The sequence below is a fragment of the Diabrotica virgifera genome, chromosome 5, assembly GCF_917563875.1.
Source record: "Diabrotica virgifera virgifera chromosome 5, PGI_DIABVI_V3a".
NCBI classification, from domain to species: domain Eukaryota; kingdom Metazoa; phylum Arthropoda; class Insecta; order Coleoptera; family Chrysomelidae; genus Diabrotica; species Diabrotica virgifera.
The window spans coordinates 225,253,167-225,268,852 of NC_065447.1; the positions used below are offsets into that span (position 1 = coordinate 225,253,167).

Genomic DNA, 15,686 nt, shown 5'->3' on the forward strand with positions numbered 1-15,686 from the left:
AAGCAGAATCGTGTGAAGTGCTGTTGTTTGTTTGTGAAGCAGTTTGGACGAGAAGGATCGTCGCAGGTCGCAGCATCCGAGGAGCACGTGTGGGAGAAACGAGGACTACACAATCCAAGAGAAGAAGTAAAGAAGAGAAAAAAAGGTTAGTCAGATTATTTGTGAAAAGAGGAGAGTTGTTTTATATCACATACCATATTTATTTAATTTTTTACTGAACAGTTCTACATAGGGCTTTCAATCCCGCAATACCGAGATCTCGGTATTGCGGGATCCCGCGACATTTTCCAATCCCGCGTGCTGCGGGATTACAGGCGCAGGATCCGCGGGATTTGCGGAACTGAAAAAAGCGTACATTACTGCTGTAGCTACGCTCAAAATTATCAAAAAACTGGAAAAAAATTATTAAAGGTTAGCTTCAGAATTAGCTTTGTCTTTGCGCCGTATTTAACAACGACGTAGAAATGTGACTGCACTACTAATTTATCTCCAAAAGCCTCATAGTTACGAAGCGTCGTGTGACGATGAAACTTTTCATCTTCCACCAAAAAGTTGACTTCGAAAAGAAATTAATGATTTTGTAACGGGAATGAACTTCAGCCTTTGAAATTCATCTGAGAGCAATGATGACAAATATGCTGATCAAGTAAGAAACACGTGAGAAATAATGTCATGTAGAGGTTCCATCATCGGGTTCCGATCTTGATCTTACATTGCAACAGGAGTTAGAGTTGACTATATCGTCAGCATGTAATGTATTTACTTTGTCCGTCGCCATCTCGAGTTAATACACTTGTGACCATTATTAAAATAGAAATGACTCTCTATGAATCTGGGGAGTTAATGGCAAAATATCTTACATTTACATATAAAGCCTAAAAAGGAATACCGTCGACGTATGGAAGCCGAAGGGGCATTTTCTGCTGCTGGCCATATTGTGTCTAAAATACGCAGGAGTTTGGCAGATGACAGTTTAGATTTAGATATTGGCTCGTATGAATAAAAATGAGAATGTAGTTTATACTCCAAATTTTGGAGTCCATACTCCACGCGGTAGTATTTATTCTTATGTACGGTGAGTAGAAACTCATCACATCAACATATTTTTATTCGTATGAAATGTAATATAAACTTATACTTTATGCTCATACTCATGAGAACGTACTCGGAGTTTACACTCCGTTTTTATTCATACTATCCAATATGTTGTGTTTCCTTTGCAAACATTTTCAATTGAAAGCTTTAGCTAAATAATAGTAACTTATAGCTAAGTAATATAGCAACTAAATTAGTAAACTTTATTAATTTTCAGTTGAAAATGGGTTTTTTCCTTAATTTTTAAAATCTTTTTGGTGTATTTTTTGAAGAAGATAGATTTTTTGTTTTTTCAGTATTTGTTACTGTTTTTTGTGAAGAAATAACAGTTTTGATCTCATGCTAATAGTAATACTTAAATACCTAAATGTGGAGTTAGTTGATTAATTTATTGTGTTATTTGCCTTATATAAATATGACTATTTTCAATATGCGGGATCCCGCAAATACCGAGATCCCGCGGGATTTAAAATTCGTAGTCCCGCAAATACCGAGATTGAACTCAGGTTGCGGGATTGGAAGCCCTAGTTCTACAGCATCATTTAGTCATTCATAAAAAATTCAAAGAAGAAATAAGTAATCTATTCAAAAGGTGAAAAGTAAATTTTGTTTTTTTATATAATAGTAAGAACAGTCTAACGAATTATTTAATGAAAATGTTGTTAAAAAAAGGAGATAGCAGAATTAAAGATTAATTTATTAGATAAGAAATAGTTGCAACAAAATTGAGTTTTAGCATACATTTAAATCTTATATTTATGGTATATTGGATAAATAAATAATAATTATAGAATTTATATGACATTGAGTATATTTATTTTACCTGTTCTGTCCTGGATGAAGTAAGCAACTAGAGATACTAGAAGCCACAAACTAAAGGTAATACATTAATATAATTTAGCCCTGAGAATAAATGTTATTGGAAATTTCTATTTAATTTTGGTTTTGTTTTCCATAAGTAGTAATTAAAATAATTAATTAATTAATCAAAATAGGAATATGCTGATCAATCTCATAACAGAGAGAAAATACAGAGCATAACAATACATATCTATCTATACCTACATAAATTAAAAGGAAAATAGACAAGATACAGCACAACATGTAAAATGTTTTAAAACTAAAGTTCAACAATTTTATTTTAATTCAAAATTTGGTATAAAATATTTTTACACAATCCTAATACTAAGAATTTAGATTTTTCTGTCTGAACAATACTGTAATTATTAGTAAGTCATGTTTGAGGCAAGAATAACAAAGGACAGTAGTATTTCAAAATGTTGTAGTTTTGTCAGCAATTATGAAATAACTTTATCTCAAATTAAACCCAAAACATTAGATATTTTACAATTTCATAAAAGACTTACACCGGTACTTGCTTTCATTATTTACAAAATCACTTTTTGGAGATTTTTTAAACTGGTCGGTTATATATTTTGTGAATTACAATTTCATACTTTTATCATTTTGACTTACAATTTCAAGCTTTATTTTATGTACACATTTTTCTAAACAGTTAAAATTTACATTTTTACAAAAAAAAAGAGCAATGAAATATTATTAATTGTAGTACTTAAACTATTGAGCTGGTATCATTACTTACATCTAATATTACACATATAAAAATATCAACTAAAATTAAATATACAAAGACACTTGTTATGTACAGATCTGTCGGTCATTATATATAAATAAAATTGGAATGAACTTTACAAACGATAATAGTTTAGTCAAATTAAGGAAACAATGTACAAATACAGTAGCCTCACTCTGAACAAGTCAATTTAACTGATTGGCTTCAAAGGGGAACAGACAAATAATCCCCACCTTCATTTTTATATCGTAATACTGTAAAATCACAGTGCCAAAATACCTAGACTGCATTTGAATAATGCGCAAAAAATAAATGCAATTGCCAAACTCGAAGAAGGTTGGTCACTCAGGCAAGTTGTTGCAGATTTGAACGTGAGCTATATGTGCATATCGATAGCTTAGTGTGAAAACCTCGTATCTCATTTTACAGAAAATTTTTCATGAGTGAGTGAATTTAAACTGAATTTCTGCCTACTCTAACCCAAAATATATATGAAAAATGTAGGTGTAATGATCTAAACGTACTCAGAATCAAAAATTTGTAAAGATATTTTTTTTGTTTTAAGTTAGAGTATGCAGAAATTCAGTTTAAAGTCTTTTCTGTAAAATTTTCTGTGAAATGAGATACGAAGTTTTCACACTAAGCTATCGATATGAAACATCAAACAAAGATGAGATCATTTTCACTCTATAGCACGGTTGGGTGGTTCAAGAGGCAGAAAATCTCCAGAGAGTAATAAGATGAGGTATTGAGCTAGCGAAGGGACAGCGTTTCAGGGCAGCATTTGCACTACACTTAGAATGATTAAAGCAAGTGAATTGATATATTGTGCAGCTGCAAGGAAATCTTTTTTGACTGATGATCACAAGAGGAGATGCAATGAACTCATAAACCGTGAAAACAACTTGTAGTCTAACGTTGCATTTTCTGTAAAAAAGGGTTTCGATCGTATTATAATATAACAATGGGCGAATAATAGTTTATAGGCCGAGAAATCATAGGTTTGACGAACGGTACTCATCATTTAAGAAATAGTATAGAAAAATTGAAGAAAAAAAATCTTCTGTGTAAAAGGTATATTTATTTGAAAACCCCAATAAAGGGCTACATTAAAAAACAACGTTTTCGCTCTAAAGAAAGCATCATCAGTGTTCTAAGCAAGCTCTACATGCTAAGCTACGAAAAATACATGGGTAAAAACCCTTAAAATATCGACTAAAAGTCTTACATTGACGTGTTGTATATTAAATCCTGGCGGCGGATGAAATTTAGAAGGATACCTCAAAGCATCATATGACTATTCCACGAGCTTGTCGGTGGTTGAGTCGATTTCTCTGTCTTCACAAAGAGAAAGGTAAAAGCCAACAAGAGTTTTTGTGAAGACAGAGAAATCGACTCAACCACCCACATGCTCGTGGACTAGTCATATGATGCTTTGAGGTAAATTTCATCCATCGCCAGGATTTAATATACAACACGTCAACGTAAGACTTTTAGTCGATATTTTAAGGGTTTTTACCCATGTATTTTTGGTGGCTTAGCATGTAGAGCTTGCTTAGAACACTGATGATGCTCTCTCTAGAGCGAAAACGTTCTGTCTTTTAATGTAGTCCTTTATTGGGGTTTTCAAATAAATATACCTTTTACACAGAAGATTTTTTTCTTCAATTTTTGTAATTAATGGTATACAACCAGCTACAGGAAAGTTTTTCCTTATGGGTTTAAATAGTAATGAATTCTCGGTCAACGTATGGGGATGGATAAGTGCTGAAGGCCCGGCAGTTTTTTCTCATACAGAAAAAAATAACACGAATAAGGTACAAAGAATATTCTTGAGAACACAATGTTGCCATCAGTGATCCAGGGAGGATTACACAATAACAACTTCATCTTCTAACAGAACAATTGGCTGATTCATATCAGTAGAATTGTTCCAGAATAGTTAAAGAAACTCATGCTAATGTTCTTCCGTGGACTTCCCGGAGTTCAGACCTTACCACCATCGAAAATGTGTGGGTAGAGTAGACAAATGAAAGAAATCTTAGGCTCACTAACGGCCTGTAAAATGTGTATGATAGATGACTCCTCGCCTTCAATTTCGGCCGAGAAAAAAAAATAAACAGCCGAATTTAAACGAAGCTGTGAAAGTATCAATGAGACTTCATGATAAAGACATCTAAAAACTGCAACCCTACCGGAACATATCGACAAGGTGAACGATATGATTTTGGAAGATTCGCATACAAACGATATTAAAGAGTTGGCCACATCTTCCGACAGAAATTGAACATGACGAATCTTTACACAAAATGGGTACCACTTGCGCTCACTGAACATCACAAACCCATTCGCATGGCACTTTCTGAATAGTATTTGGCGTTTTAAGAAAGACAAAAGTGGCTATTTGCGTCAATATTTTGAAAATACATAGACTACATGCCTAAAATCAAACAGCATCTTACGTAGTGAATATACGTCGGTTCTTCAGCTCTAAAGAAGGCGAAAATGCCAGTGCCGTAAGATCTAAGTCTAAAATCTACAACTTGGCATCATTGTAATATCAATTATACAGGGTGTCCCCGAAAATAGTGCGTTCCTTTAAGATATGGATATAATACACGATGTAGAACAAAAAAGTCCTATAACATTTTTTTCTAAAGTTAACCGTTTCCAAAAAAAATTACATTGTTCGCCATATAAGAGAACTTTTATTTTCATAAAATTAACTAATTTGGCATCACTGTACAAGAACTGTTTGTGATTTAGTTTATTGACACCACAAATGTTGGTCAGTCAGGTACACCTGCAAAATAATTGTACCACCCCATGTTTGAAAATCCAACAAAACAAGAATTTGTTTGTTTGTTTAGGATGAAGACAGTGTTTAATGTAAATACTTGTGGCTAACATGCTGCAACTATTTTTGAATTGTGATTGTCTATGTTTAGATTTTTGTATACATAGTTGTCAGATTTCAATTTGCATACCAAAACGTATTTTGGTTTTTTAGCCAAACGGTTGCATTTAGAAAAAAATGTTATAAGACTTTTTTGCTCTACATGGTGCCTTCTACCTATACCTTTAAGGAACGCACTATTCTCGGGGACACCCTGTATATTGTTTTAGCTGTTAAATATTATGTACAGTTGTGGTCACTGAATAGTTTACATCTTCATTTTTACACTGTAATACCTACTGTAAAATCGCAATGTCATACGGATATGCTAAATGTCAAAGGGCTTGTCAAAAGCTTTCGCGCGTATTTAAAAATTAAATAACAAGCTATTAAAAAACAAGAGCAATTCCTAAATTTTCATTTATTAATTTTCATTTTGTTACATTTTATAAAATAGATTTATTTTGTTATGGTTTTTTAATTTAATCAACTTATTCTGGGTTCGCCACTGGTAACGTTACTTCGACGTAAAAAGTGTGTTTAAACGAGGTAAAAATTCAAAAAAATCGGTAACTAGATAAGGGTGTAAACTATTCAATGACCGGAGATGTACAGTCACAATCACTGAATAGTTTACAACTTTATTTTTATATTGTAATACTGTAAAATCGCAGTGTCGTACGGATTTACTAACTGTCAAATTGCTTGTCAAAAATTTTAGTGTGTATTGAAAAATAAAATAAGAAGTTATTAAAAGCGTCCAAACTGCCGTTTTAATTTAAATTTTAACTCAATTTTATTTAAAAAAATTTATTTTATTTTTTTAATTTTAACTGGATATTAAAGGGTGTAAACTATTCAGTGATTGTGACTGTACATAATCTGATGCAACCTATATAAACCTCAGAGTTGTAAACCTCGGAGATGCAAAATATAAACCTCGAAAACGATTGTCTCGGTTTAGTCAACAGATATTCTGAATAAGCACATTCTTTCTTTTTATCTTGGTGCACAATTTCAATATAAATTTACGAAGTACGTCGATTTGATTGGTCAAAATGGCAATCTCAAATTAGCTGGTTAAGAGGGAGGCTACTATACAATCAAAGGTAACAAACATTTAAGTAAGTGCTAAATTTGTGTCAAAATAGTAACTGGCATGAGGTATTTCATTGGAAATTGTATTGTTAAGTACCTCAAGATAAAGAAATGATCGAGTTTGGTAAAGGAGACAAAGGGTATATTAAAATTCAAACAATATAATATTCGGTAGGTATATGAAGAAAATGGTAACGTTAAAAATTATGTTCAGAGATGAAGAAATAAGATATATAGATAAATAGATAAGAAGAAAAAGATAGATAAATAAGAAAAAGGGACAGATGATTTAAAAAAGATAACAGTTCTAAGCTGGAGGAATCCCACTGAAAATACAAAGGACTGTAATTCAATTATAAATTACTAAAATCAATTTTTTGAAAATTAAAAACAATGGAAGATTTATATTATTTAATAACTTATGGAAGACTTTAGAAGGATTGCTGGAAATCACCTACAGGACAGGGTAAGAAGTGAGGAATCAGACGCATATGTGGGGTAGACAATATAAATACCTGGGTAAAGAACAGAAAAGAAGAGTGGAATCAACACATAAGCAGGATGTCTGAATCAAGGATAGTAAGACTCGCCAGGGACAAGTCACCATTGGGCAGAAGAAGTACATGACGCCCAAGGAAAAGATTGAATGACAATTTAGGAACAGAATGAAAGGCATCATTGAAGAAAAACAGGCAGTACTGCCTATATAAAAAGAAAAGAAGAAGAAAAACAATGTTTTTACGTATACATAGTTTTTAACACGATTTTTCATCAAGTAACAGTCGATAATATATGTATAGAAAAAAATACATACAAAACCTAAGATGCAAAAAAATTGTTAAATCAACATGAGCTTACCAAAAAGTAATAAAAGAAATGCTATACAAATAGCTTAAGAACAATACATTGGAAGACGACGAGATATTTGTTAAAAAATGATAAGTAAAATAAAAACACTAAACGTAAATGGGAATATCAAATTTGGGACATAAATGTATAACTATTAGCCAGTGATTATTATTATTATGTTGTTGGTATATCATGAAAACAACATTTTTAAAAGTTGCTTGTTATAACGCCATATTCTAACCAGTCTAGTAATATATCCTAATGAAATAACCAAAATGACCACAAATAATTTTAAATGTTCGGAACTTAAGTACTTTTCCTAAAAGTATCATTATACTAATTTCTACAACAGCTGCTCAGGTATTGACCAACAAATACTATAAAAAATTTCTAATAAAAATCTAAATCACACAAAAAAGTCAATTTACCACTATTAAAAATCGAAAGGTCATATTAGGCCTAACATAATTTAAAAAAGTTTTAATCAAGCGTAACCGTCCAGTGTGTTACCCTTTATCATATATCCTATTAGCTGAAAAATATTAATTATTAGGTTATGTATTTGAATTTAGTAGGAGTTCATCCTCACTGTCGTGCCAGCCTCTCCTGAAGGTTATCACGATTCCAATGATGGCGATGAGAACTCCTATGCCTAGTAAACCATACCCTGTGTAGGCACCGATAGGGGTGAGTAACAAGACTCCTTTAACGGAATCGACTAGGTCACCGGTAAGATCGGCTTGTTGAGAAAACCAAAACATGGGCATAACTGTCGATTTAACATTTTCAAGAATTCTGAAACAAAAATGCATGTTATAATATTATACAATGTTAGCCAAAAGTCTCCCCCCTCGTATCTTTTGAACATGAAATTTGGAAGGAGGAAATAAACGGATGTAGGCTTCTCAAATAGTCATAACAGGTGACGTAATAGTGACGATGACGTTACATACCTACTTTGACGGATAATTTTAAATGGGACCTTATGGCAAGTGATACCTCGTTTGAAAGGTATTGAAAATACCTATTCAATCATACTAATTTTGTTTGCGTTTAAGTTGATTTTGGTGAATAAATTAAATAAATACTAAAATTGTAGTTTCGCATTTAATAATTAATAAAGATTCAAACGTCCGCCTATGGTTATTTGTTAAACAAGTTTACGTTTTTCAATTCTCTAGTTGATTTTACGTCAACGTTAATTGTCAAGCTATTATAGAAAACTACTGTAAAAGATGTGATACACCTACTATATGAGAAAAATTTACCACTGAATATCATAAAACTTATAGAAAACATATATGTAAGAAATAAAATAGAAATGAAAGTCAATGGAATAATAACAGAACCCATAGAAACAAACACAGGAATCAGGCAAGAAGATTCACTAAACCCTCTACTGTTTAACATAATATTGGATGCAATAATAAAGCAAGTGAAGAAAAAAAGAGGGTACAAAATGGGCAATAGAGAGATAAAAATACTCTGTTACGCTGATGACACCGTGTTAGTACCAGAGTGCGAAGACGACCTACAAAGATTATTGCACGAGTTCAACATTAACGCAAAAGAAATGAATATGAAAATATCAGCCCAAAAACAAAAAGCTTAGTAGTTGCCAAAGAACCAATAAGATGCAAATTGGAGTTAGACAATCAAATTATACAACAAGTAATGACCTTTCAAATATCTGGGAATTAATCTATCAGCCGACAACAATATCGAAGAAGAGGTAAAAGACCAAATAATTAAAGCCAGTAGAACGACCGGATGCCTAAACGACACAATTTGGAAAAACAAACACCTAAGATTGGAAACAAAGGCCCGAATATAAAGTCAGTTATTAGGCCAGTTATGACTTACACGGCCGAAACAAAACCAGATACAAGCAAAACACGAAGACATCTGGAAACCAACGAAATGAAGATCTTAAGAAGGATTGCTAGAAAAGGACTACAGGATAGGGTAAGAAGTGAGGAAATCAGACGCATATGTGGGGTAGACAATATAAATACCTGGGTAAAGAACAGAAAAGAAGAGTGGAAGGAGCACATAAGCAGGATGTCTGAATCAAGGATAGTAAGAATAGCCAGGAACAAGTCACCGTTAGGCAGGAGAAGTATAGGACGCCCAAGGAAAAGATGGAATGACAACTAAGGGGCAGAATGAAAGGCACCGTTGAAGAAAAACAGGCAGTACTGCCTATATAAAAGAAGAAGAAGAAGTATAGAAAACTAATGGCACCTAATAGGTTTGTAAACTACCACCCATGCCACTTCTTTAAATATAAAATCAATCTTATCCAAGCTCTAAGCTGTAGGCTACACAGGCTGACACATACAGTTAATCGAAGGGAATTCCTTCTGTTACTCAGAAGTATTCTTCCTGATAACTCATATCCTTTCTCCCTTATCAACAAATATCTCTTTTCTCGTAGTTATGGCTCTACCTTAAATGATTTACCTAATGGTGACCAATTAAGATCCATTTCTAATAATACAATTGATAATAGAGTTCTGCAAACTACACACATGGGACTCTAACTACCCACTATTTTTCCTCATGTTACTGAAAAACTAATTAAACTTTACAAAAATAATAATCTTTTAGTTAAAATCGTTGTTAAAAATGCAAAAACAGTTAGACATTTGTTCTCTAGAACTAAAACACCCTTGCCCCCTATAGAATAAGTTAACGTAGTTTATCATATATCATCATGACGTAGCGCTACAACCCTGGGTGGACCTTGGCTGACTGTACAACTTTATTCTAATTTGTTCGGTCTTCCATCAACCTAGGGTCAAATGGAATGTTCATTTTTCGGAGATCTGCTTGGATGTTATCTTTCCATCGCATTATGGGACGTCCGAGTGGTGTTTTGCCTGTAGGAACCTCCTCCCATACCAGTCTTACAAGTCTCTCGTTATGAAGTCTGTGCACGTGGCCTGCCCATCTTCGTCGCTGTGATTTAATTTCTTGGACAATATCGGTGTCATTGTAGAGTGCTTTTAATTCTAAGTTGGTTCTGATCCTATACTGGTTTGTGTTAATGTCGTGGTGAGGTCCGAAAATTTTTGTAAGTATTTTTCTTTCAAAACGTCTGAGCTTTTCTTCATGGTCTGCCTTTGGTCATGGTCCACGTTTCGCAACCAGTACAGGTCTGACTGATAGATTTTGATCTTGGAACTTCTTGTAAGATTTTTTGATTTTATAAGCTTGTCCAGTGCGAATAGACAGCGATTTGCTGATTGGATTCTGTCTTTTATTTCTTCAGTAACATCGTTGTCAGCTGTGATTACGGTCCCCAGATACTTAAAACGTTGTACTCTTTCGACATTGAAGGTGTTGACCGTCACATTTGGTCATATCCTGTCTCTTCGTGTCAGTTCTATTTATACACATATATTTCGTCTTCTTTTCATTAATCCTCAGCCCTACTTCGCTTGTTGCTCCTTCCACCTTGTTGAAAATGGCTTTTGTGGATAGGATGGAGTCTCCAACGAGATCAATGTCATCTGCGTATGCTAGTAATAACTTGGGACCTTGAACCGATAGCAGTTCTGTTTTTATTTCGGCCGACCTCATGGCTTATACCTTGTGCTGAATGTACCTCATGCTATATAGGTCAGACTAGACGATACTAAAAGGGAGACTAACCTCTCACCGGAGTGATATTAATTTATCTAAGCATTTTTCTGCCCTAGCTCAACATGCATTCAATTCGAAACATAGGTAAACTTTGATGATGTTAAGATCCTTTGCAATGAATGTAACTACTATAAGTTCCAGAGATAACCAACATTAGTAACTTGAGTAAAATCTACCATGCCTTAAATTTTTCTTCTTGTAAATTAATAATTTAATTTTAATAAATATACTTCAAATAAAGTTCTTTAATAATTTCTCCTATTTCTTCTTAAATAATTTATTATTTTGAGTAAATTGATTATTTTAGTGAACCACAGTTTAAATATATGGATTTGAATAATTCTTAATTAAATAGTTAGTTGGCTCAACGCTAGCTCTAACTCAGTCACTTTTTTTATTATAGAGTGAAAGTGTCCTCACTTGGTTTTAATGTAACTGAATCGTTTCTTGGGGGTCTGTGAATCTTCGATTACTTTTGAATTTTGTGGGTTTTTTGTTTGAACTTCGATTACTTCCTACTTTGATTCATTTATTAAACCTGAGTACTAAGATATTCTCACATTTAATTTAAAATTGACTCTTAAATTCATAGCGAACTCAGGTGTCATTCATCTGTCAATTTGACTTTAAAGGCCAATGACATACAAAAAACGGATTCGATATTTTTTGTATCTACCTTAAGTCCAAGATCATTCTGTTTTCTGCTCTGAGGTGGTAACTAGTGGCTTGACTGGCAACAAATAACTTTTATTTATTAGTGCATATCTTTTCATTAAATATAAACAATATTACCAAAAGTTAAATTTTAAGTCCTGTTAATGTAATAAAATATTATTTAAGTATCTGTACCTTAGTTCCTTAATTATTGCTTGCTTTGTTTTGCATTCATGTTTTTACACTTACTTTATGTAGGTAACCACGTGCCTCTCTTGCTAAAGTTTTTAAATGTTACTGTACGTAGTTTTTTTATATCTTACTTCTAATTGTTCATTATAAAAGCTACTATTTGCTTACATAATTTTTAGCTGCATGTATTTTTAAGGTATAATTCGTTCGCTCAACTCAGTTGCATTTTGACAGATTCAGAGTAGGAAACATACAACACAAAAATTCCTTCCTCACACTATTAACTGTTCAAATAAACTTACTCTTTCATTAAAAAAAAAAGAAGAATTAATGGAAACAGCGGGAGTGTATACTAAACTCATACAATTCTGTGGAATGTATTTCCTCAAAATAATTTTATTTTGTACAATAAATAATTTTCCCATTTATTGTTATCAATACATTCTATTATGGTGTAAATAAATAATTATTAAATATTTATATTTATAAATTATTATAAAATTATTTTTTATTTTTTAATTTTAATTCAAAATTATTTTATATAAATACTAAAATATTTATAAATTATTGTTATTTTAAGCTTCAAGACTTTCTTGATTAATTTAACAAAATTAAAAAATAAATTGACATTTTATTTTCTTGGTTACTTACGAAACTATTTTATTTTTGAAACATATCTTGAAAAGACGATGGGCCACATCCAAATTTATAAAAAATATACAGGGTACTATTAAAAAATTTAAAGTCAGGGGTTGTAACTAAGGGATGAATATTAAGGGGATGATTTTTTTACGCCATATTAAAGTGTATTAGAAATGGGATAGATCAGTTTTTGCCCCATTCGAAAATCTGTATTCGCTTAAAAAATACAGCGTGGATAAATTAGTCTGGGACATCCTGTATAGATTTAAATAAAAAAATGTTTCATACTTACTTAATGTGTTTCACTTTTTCCATTTTGAGGTTGAGTTGAATCTGGGCTCTGACAGTAAGGGGTAATCCTGTTTCTGGTTCTAAAGCTAAGAACATTTCGTGTTGCGTCTTATTTGGTTCTAAACCTTCGATATCTGCTAAAAAGGCGGGATCTGCTTCATAAAAGTGAGGGAATGAAACTAAAGCTGGAGCTCCATATCTAAATAAAATATAAAAGATTATGACTATAAGTAAAATAAGTAAATCCTATGATACAAATTAAAAATAATTCTTCAAGATGATTGCAGAACAAAAAATTGGTATGGTCCTTTTCATGGGCATTTTTCAGTGCGTCACAAATGATAGAAAAAAACGTAGGTCCGTGATAATACACATTTATAACATTTATTCTAACATGACATTTTAGTTAAATCTGACAGTTGTCACATTTTATTTGTAATTTGGCATAAAAATAAATCAATAATTGTGTTTATTGCATTTATAAAATGGTATTTTCTTTGATTTGTATATTCTTATAAATTGTACAGATTATATTCGTAGATATATGTATTATATAATTCGTAAATATTTTTTTTCGATTATAGCGCTATCTATCAACAACTAGAATAAATGTTATAAATGTCCGTAATCACGGACGTGCCTTTTTTTCTGTCACATACAATTTAGATGCCTATGAGAAAAAGAATATTAAGAAAGCTGTCAGGTAACTCTTCCATGTAAATAAAGTTCTGAAAAGATTGCTCTCAAGATTGAGTTAGATACCTTGCTATTCTTGTAGTTATAACTTTCTACCACCTAAATTTTTACTACAGCGGAAGACAATTGTGAACATTCTTCTTCTTTTTATTACATATACAAATATTGGACTTACTTGCAAAGTGAGACATTTCTGACACCCGAGAGCTGGTGAGTGACTCCTTTACCCTTAAAACAACCCATTTCAGGATATTTGGTACCATTATCGAAAACTTTATCGGTTCCAACAAATTTGTGCCCTTTCATTCCTTGGTATTCATAGTCGCCTCTCCAATCTAATTCGATTGAACTAAAAATAAATAGTCAAGTGTTATTACTCTCTTTGTAGCTTTCAAAGACATAATTAAAAAAGCACGATAAAGGAAGAAACGTCAGAAAAACACTTGTAGACCACGACCAATAAACTCCTGATATAATTAATCGATGCAAAGCACCGTAAGCGAAAGCCTATAGTGCTAAATAAATCAATTCAAATACTTCGACTTTGTCCGATGTCTAACTTCCACGTCCTTCTATCATCCCATTGGCCATCTCTAAGATCCCTTGTACTCATTGCTTTGGTTACCCCTTTTTTCCATGTCTTTTTGGGACTTCATCGTTTTTTGCGGTTTGGTGGTATCCACTGCATAAACTTTTTCCAATCTTGTGTTTTCCATTCTTTGAACATGACCATACCAAATCAAGTGTTTCCTCTCAATGTATGTTGTTCAGTAGCCATTAATCCAATTCGTCGTCTGACTTCCTCATTTCGATCTCTTTTCCTGAGGGATATACCTAACGATCTTCTAAACACATCCATTTCTACAGCTTCTAATTGTTTTTCTGTTGTTCTTGGTTATTATCCAAGTTTCTGCTCTGTAACGTAGTTGTTGCATTTTCGCTTTATTCCTATTCAGGAACTCCAAAGGGCAGCAATTAGGCAGCTAATTGTTCTTCTAGCTTGTGTTACTCTTTTCTTTATTCCTTCATCGTCTTTTCCCGTTGTATCGAAGATTACTCACCCAGGTAAGTGTATTCACTACAGGATGCGATTTCTTCATTATTCTCTAGTTCGATATTGGATAACTCAGCTCCTAAGGGTAGGTATTTAGTTTTTTCCATATTAATTTCCAAGCCCCACTGTTCATATTCCTCCTTGAATTTTCTTGCCATATACTCTACATCGTCTTTACCATTAGCTATGATGACTTGGTCATCAGCAAATTGTAAGGTATATAAACAAACCTCTCCGAGGTCTATACCCATACCGTGACATTTACGTTTCCACTGGTTCAGTGCTTTTGCAACATATATCTTGAACAAAGTTGGTTAAATACAGCAGCCCTGGCGCAGACCCTTATTAACGATGAACTTTTTAGATAGTGTGTTGCAAATTTTTACTTGTGATGTAAAATTTTCATATAGATTCTATAACGCTTTGATGAGGGTGTAGCTAATGTTAGTTTCTTGTAGTGATTTCCACAATTTAGTCACAGGAATGCTGTCGTATGCTTTACGGAAGGTCAATAAACATGAGATTGTCTCTTGATTGGTTGCTAATTGTTTTAATAAAAATAACAAAAATACTGAACTTACCTACACAAATCGTTTGAAAAAATTTTAACAGTTTTTTTGTCGTGAGGAGGATACCATAGTTCCCCTTGAGTACCTTCCACTTCTCCACACGTCCCTTCATAATAAGGCACACGAGATTCATAATTCCAATTTCTAACTAGGCCTAGAGTATCAATTGAATTAGCTCCATTGTCCATGTTCCACATTCCATCGTATGGAGCTGAGTCGTTTCTCTAAAACAAACAAAAACAAATATTTACTTATTGCTATTGTTACAAAACTGACTTTACGCGGTTGACTGTACTATTTTATTATTTATGCTTTTAGGCACTAAGTTTAATTTTAGTTGACTTTATTTATTTTTAATAACTTAATAACTTCTAAACAAATGAAAGTCACTGAATTTATATCTTTTAT

At 32.6% G+C, this 15,686-nt stretch overlaps 1 protein-coding gene across 4 annotated transcripts in view; it reads right to left on the reverse strand.

The window, feature by feature from the left end:
- Positions 1-2,216: 2,216 nt before the first annotated feature.
- Positions 2,217-15,686, reverse strand: part of LOC126884696 (protein croquemort) — a 125,309-nt gene continuing 111,839 nt past the window's right edge. For 3 of the 4 annotated variants that reach the window (XM_050650803.1, XM_050650800.1, XM_050650802.1), the window contains exons 5-8: positions 15,291-15,502; positions 13,831-14,004; positions 12,961-13,158; positions 2,217-8,327 (exon numbers count right to left, since the gene is read on the reverse strand). In XM_050650803.1, coding sequence (XP_050506760.1) covers positions 8,087-8,327; positions 12,961-13,158; positions 13,831-14,004; positions 15,291-15,502 — 825 coding nt within the window. In that variant the 3' untranslated portion in view covers positions 2,217-8,086. The remainder of the gene's footprint in view (positions 8,328-12,960; positions 13,159-13,830; positions 14,005-15,290; positions 15,503-15,686) is intronic. The other variant, XM_050650801.1, reaches the window with a different exon arrangement.